At 43.4% G+C, this 4,686-nt stretch overlaps 1 protein-coding gene across 1 annotated transcript; it reads right to left on the bottom strand.

Annotated features, from left to right (window-relative positions):
- Nucleotides 1-158: 158 nt before the first annotated feature.
- On the bottom strand, nt 159-4,633 carry LOC111030618 (the record flags this gene model as incomplete). Its single annotated transcript, XM_022310204.1, has 1 exon — nt 159-4,633. A coding segment is annotated over one exon (4,475 nt), but the record flags the coding sequence as incomplete, so codon positions are not given.
- Between the last annotated feature and the right edge of the window lie 53 nt (nt 4,634-4,686).

Raw genomic sequence — 4,686 nt, 5'->3', positions numbered from 1 at the left:
TATTATATAATTCACATACGACATAATTATAACGAAAATAAACAATATAAATAATTTACTAATGAGCTGTGTGTGTGTGCGGTCGCGCTGTGTGGTGGTGCGGTGGCAATTAAAATTTATGTATATCTGGCGTCGACATCCTCCCCCCCGTTGAAAATCTATTTTTCAACGAGAATTAGATCTGTCTGACTAGGAAGTGCACAGAGTTTTGCAGAGGGTCTTTTGATTTCCGTACCCGCTGCTGTTCTGACTGTCACAACTCTTATTGCACCATCTCTTCCTGGGTGGACCTGCGTTATTCGACCTAAATTCCATTTTGTCGGTGGCAGATTATCTTCCTTAATAATGACTATATCGTTTATCTTCAATGGTTGCCTTTTGTTGACCCACTTGCCACGCACCTGACATTGTGGCAGGTATTCTGTGTACCATCTTCGCCAGAACAGTTGCAGGAGGTATTGCACGTGTTTCCAACGTCTTAATCCACCTGGAGCTTCACTGAGTCTATCGGGCTCTGGAGGTAGGCTCAGAGATCCTCCAACCAAGAAATGGGCGGGTGTCAGAGCTTCAGGTTCATCTGGGTCACTACCTATTGGAGTGATTGGTCTTGAGTTAAGACATGCTTCGACTTGACATATTAGTGTATTTAATTCTGCTAATGTTAGTTTCGTTTCACCCATTACACGTTTTAAATGATACTTTGCACTTTTCACCGCCGCTTCCCATAACCCGCCGAAGTGTGGTCCCGATGGTGGATTGAATCGCCATTCGATTCCTTCTTTCGCCATCGCAGGACCCCCTCGTTTGATAATCGCTGCGAGTTCTCTTTGAGCTCCCACAAAATTGGTTCCATTATCACTGTGTATTACGGCGCACCGGCCGTGTCGAGAAATAAACCGTCTTAGACATGCCATAAAGGCGTCGCTTGTCATGTCTTCAACAATTTCCAAGTGCACTGCTCTTGTTGCGAAACAAATGAACACACATTTCCATGCCTTTTTCCCGGTCAGGCGACGGATTCCACTTCTAACGATGAAAGGGCCTGCAAAATCCACTCCAGTCATGGAAAATGGCCTCGACATACGGACTCTATCCTTCGGAAGTTGCCCCATGAGAGGCGTGCTAAACTTCGGTCTTGCTCGTATACATTTTACGCACTTTCGAACTACTGTCCTCGCGGTCTTACGGCCCGTGAGTGGCCAGTAACGACGTCTGACTTCCGCCAATAGAGCTTGCGGTCCACAATGTAACATTTCTCGGTGTAGGTTTTCAAAGATGAGTAGTGTTACTCGGTGATTTGCGGGGAGAACAATCGGGTGTCTCTGCGAGTTACTTATATCTGAATTTTGTAGCCGCCCTCCTACTAGAATTATACCGTCTTGCATGAAGGGATATAAACTTTTTAACTTACTTGTCCTTGCTACTTCTTTGCGGTTTGTTAATGCAATTGCTTCCTTAGGAAAGCATTCGGCTTGCACTCTTTTAAAAATAATAATCTCTGCTTTCTTCAGGTTCTCAACCGTTAGGTATCTTGTTACTTGGATATTTTTCTTGGCCTTTAAATAATTCACAAACAATGCTAACCAAGCGATAGCGCGTACTAGCCGGTTCCAATCTGATTTTATATATACTAAGTCAGTTGACTGATTTAACGTCACCAGCGCTAGCTTGATTTTTCGTTGCTCTGGTAACTCTTCTTGCCTTAAACATACGGGCGATGGATTCCACTTCTCTTCAGGTTCACTTAACCAATGTGGTCCATTCCACCAAGATTCCGAGACAGATAATTCACTTGGGTTTAGTCCTCTTGAAGCTAGATCAGCAGGATTGTCGACTGTTGAAACATGATGCCACTGCCTAACTTCACTGTTCTCTAATATCTGACTTACGCGATTGGCGACGTAGGTTTTCAAACGGACCTGTTGGCTATTCAACCAACCCAGTACTATGGTAGAGTCTGTCCAGAACCAGAAATTCATTATACTCAATGCCCATGAGTCAGCCACCTTCTTGGCTAATTCAACTAATAACAGTGCTCCACAGAGCTCCAAACGTGGAATAGTAGAACCCTTGAGTGGTGCTACTCTTGTTTTCGAGCATAAAAGTCTCGCTTGCCACCTTCCTCTCCGGTCCTTTGACCTTACATACAGACATGCACCGTAGGCCTCCTGCGAGGCATCACAGAATCCATGCAGGTGAAATTCATCTCTTACCTCTGGCTGAACTTTCCTGGGAATTGAGATCCTTGGAAGTTGCTCTAGTTCCTTGCAAAATGACATCCAACGCCCTTGTATGTCAGGAGAGAGTGGACCATCCCAATCCATTTGCATTGCCCATATTTGTTGTAAGAAGATTTTACCCTTCAACAACACAGGTGAAATGAATCCAAGAGGATCAAATATCCTGTTTAGATCTGATAGAAGTGTTCTCTTGGTGAACTTGCTACGGTTCTGTGTTTTATTAGTTTTGAACTGAAAATGATCCTTAACCGGTTGCCATTCTAATCCTAGTGACTTGATGGTCTCTCCATCCTTAACTTCTAAGGTAAATAATGGATCTTCTCCACTTCTCCCTAAATGTTGCATTATTGTCCTTGAGTTGGAGCACCATTTCCTGAGGGGCAATTTGGCTGAATCCATGATACTGCTTATTTCCTTCTGTAGTCGACAACATCCTTCTTCAGTGTCTGATCCGGTCATGAGATCGTCCATGTAGAAGTCATTTTGTATCGCCTTCGATGCTTCTGGGAATTGTATCCTTGACTCTTCTCCTAGTACTGCTAAACACTTTGTAGCAAGGAATGATGCTGGGGTGGTGCCATATGTCACTGTTGTTAAATGATAAGTGCGCAATGGCTCTGTGGGATCTGATCTCCATAATATTCGCTGAAGATCCCAGTCCTTTTTCGCAACGGATACCTGCCGGAACATTTTCTCTACGTCTGAAGTCAATGCATATTGGTACCTTCTGAATCGAACTAAAATCGAAAACACATCCTCTTGTATCGTTGGTCCGCTCATGAGTACGTCGTTGAGAGCTAATCCATTTGAACCCCTTGCGGATGCATCAAACACTACTCTCACTTTTGTAGTTAAACTTGTTGATTTCATGACTGCATGATGTGGCAGATACCATACTTGGTTTGGAATGCTGCCTCCCTTCGGTACTTCTTGCATGTGTCCTAGATTTATGTACTCTGACATAAACTTAGTATATTCTTCCCTCAAGGTGGTGTCATGAATGAGCTTTCTTTCTATACTGAAAAAACGTGAGATAGCCATTGATAGAGAATTTCCTAATTCATTGTAATTGTTCTTCACTGGTAGACGCACTACGAATCGCCCGTCTGCGTTACGAATTGTGTGTTCCTGGAAGTGCAAAACGGTTTGTTGCTCTTCCGCAGCCCTTTTATTTGCCTTCGATGAACGCCCAAATTCTAAATCTTCGTTGTTTCTTGCAGACCTCCAATCTTCCTCAATTTCTTGACCAATGCTTAGTAAACACACTGTGTTCATTTCTCCGGTTACCATCCATCCAAACTTGGTGTTCTGCAACCTTATGTTGCCTGTCCCCAGACTTATTCTTTCACATTCTAATAAGTTGTAAAATGCCCCACCACCTATGTGCATATCTATTGCTCCGGCCTCAGTAAAGGAGGGGTCAGCCAGATCTCTAACTAACTCATTTGGAATTTTAAACGCATGCTTTGGTGTAGAGCAAGAGGACAATTCACATACCGTGCTTGGTAGTACATAACAGGATAGATCAATAATATAATCCTTGACCCTTGATATTACCTGAATATCAACCGCTGCTGACACTTGGACACGACTAGATCCGATTCCGTTGACTGGAATCACGGCACTTCTACTGGGCAATTGCAATAATCTGAACAATCGCCTTGATATGAGATTTACCTGCGAACCGCTGTCTAGTATCGCTCTACATCTTTGTTTTGTCCCATATCTGTCAGCGATATAAACTACGACAGTTGACAGGAATACGTGACTATTTGCTTGCGAGGCACAGCAGGAAGTTGATGGTATTGCTGTGTCACAATTTGGCTTATGTGTGTCCTTCTCTGAAGTACAATCTTCGGTTGTACCATCTTGAACTGATCGTTTGCCCACGTGAAGTAGAGTGTTGTGTCTTCCGTTGCAATGTTGGCAGCTGTATCTTGATTTGCAAATATGAGCTGCATGATAAGGTGAAAAACAATTGAAGCAAAGCCGAGCATCACGTATTTTACTGTGACGATCCGTAACAGTCATCTTTTTGAAATCCTCACACTGATAGACTCTATGAGACTTATTACAACAGATGCAAGGAGCCTCTGATTTTTCTGTGATGACCAAACTCCTTTTCTGGTGAGTCGGTTTAGAGATCTTCGCTGTTGAATTACTATGAGTGTCAATCTTATTTGTCGATTCGTTTGACATCACAGCTTCTGAGTTTTCCCAAGCCACGCAACGACTAGCTAGGAAAGCTTCAAGGTCCTTATATTTCGGCAGGTCGGTATTTTTCAAGTGCAGCTGCCATCCGTGGCCAGTGCTCTTATCCAACCGCTGTGTCACAATAGTTATCAACCATGCATCCCAGTGCTCAACTGGTTGATCTAACGCCCTTAACGCAGCTACATGCGTACATACGTGAGAATAAAGTTTTTGTAATGCTCCAGAGGACGAA

This window comes from Myzus persicae, unplaced genomic scaffold, assembly GCF_001856785.1.
Source record: "Myzus persicae strain clone G006 unplaced genomic scaffold, MPER_G0061.0, whole genome shotgun sequence".
Lineage (NCBI taxonomy): Eukaryota > Metazoa > Arthropoda > Insecta > Hemiptera > Aphididae > Myzus > Myzus persicae.
This window is presented reverse-complemented; position numbering and strand designations above follow the sequence as displayed.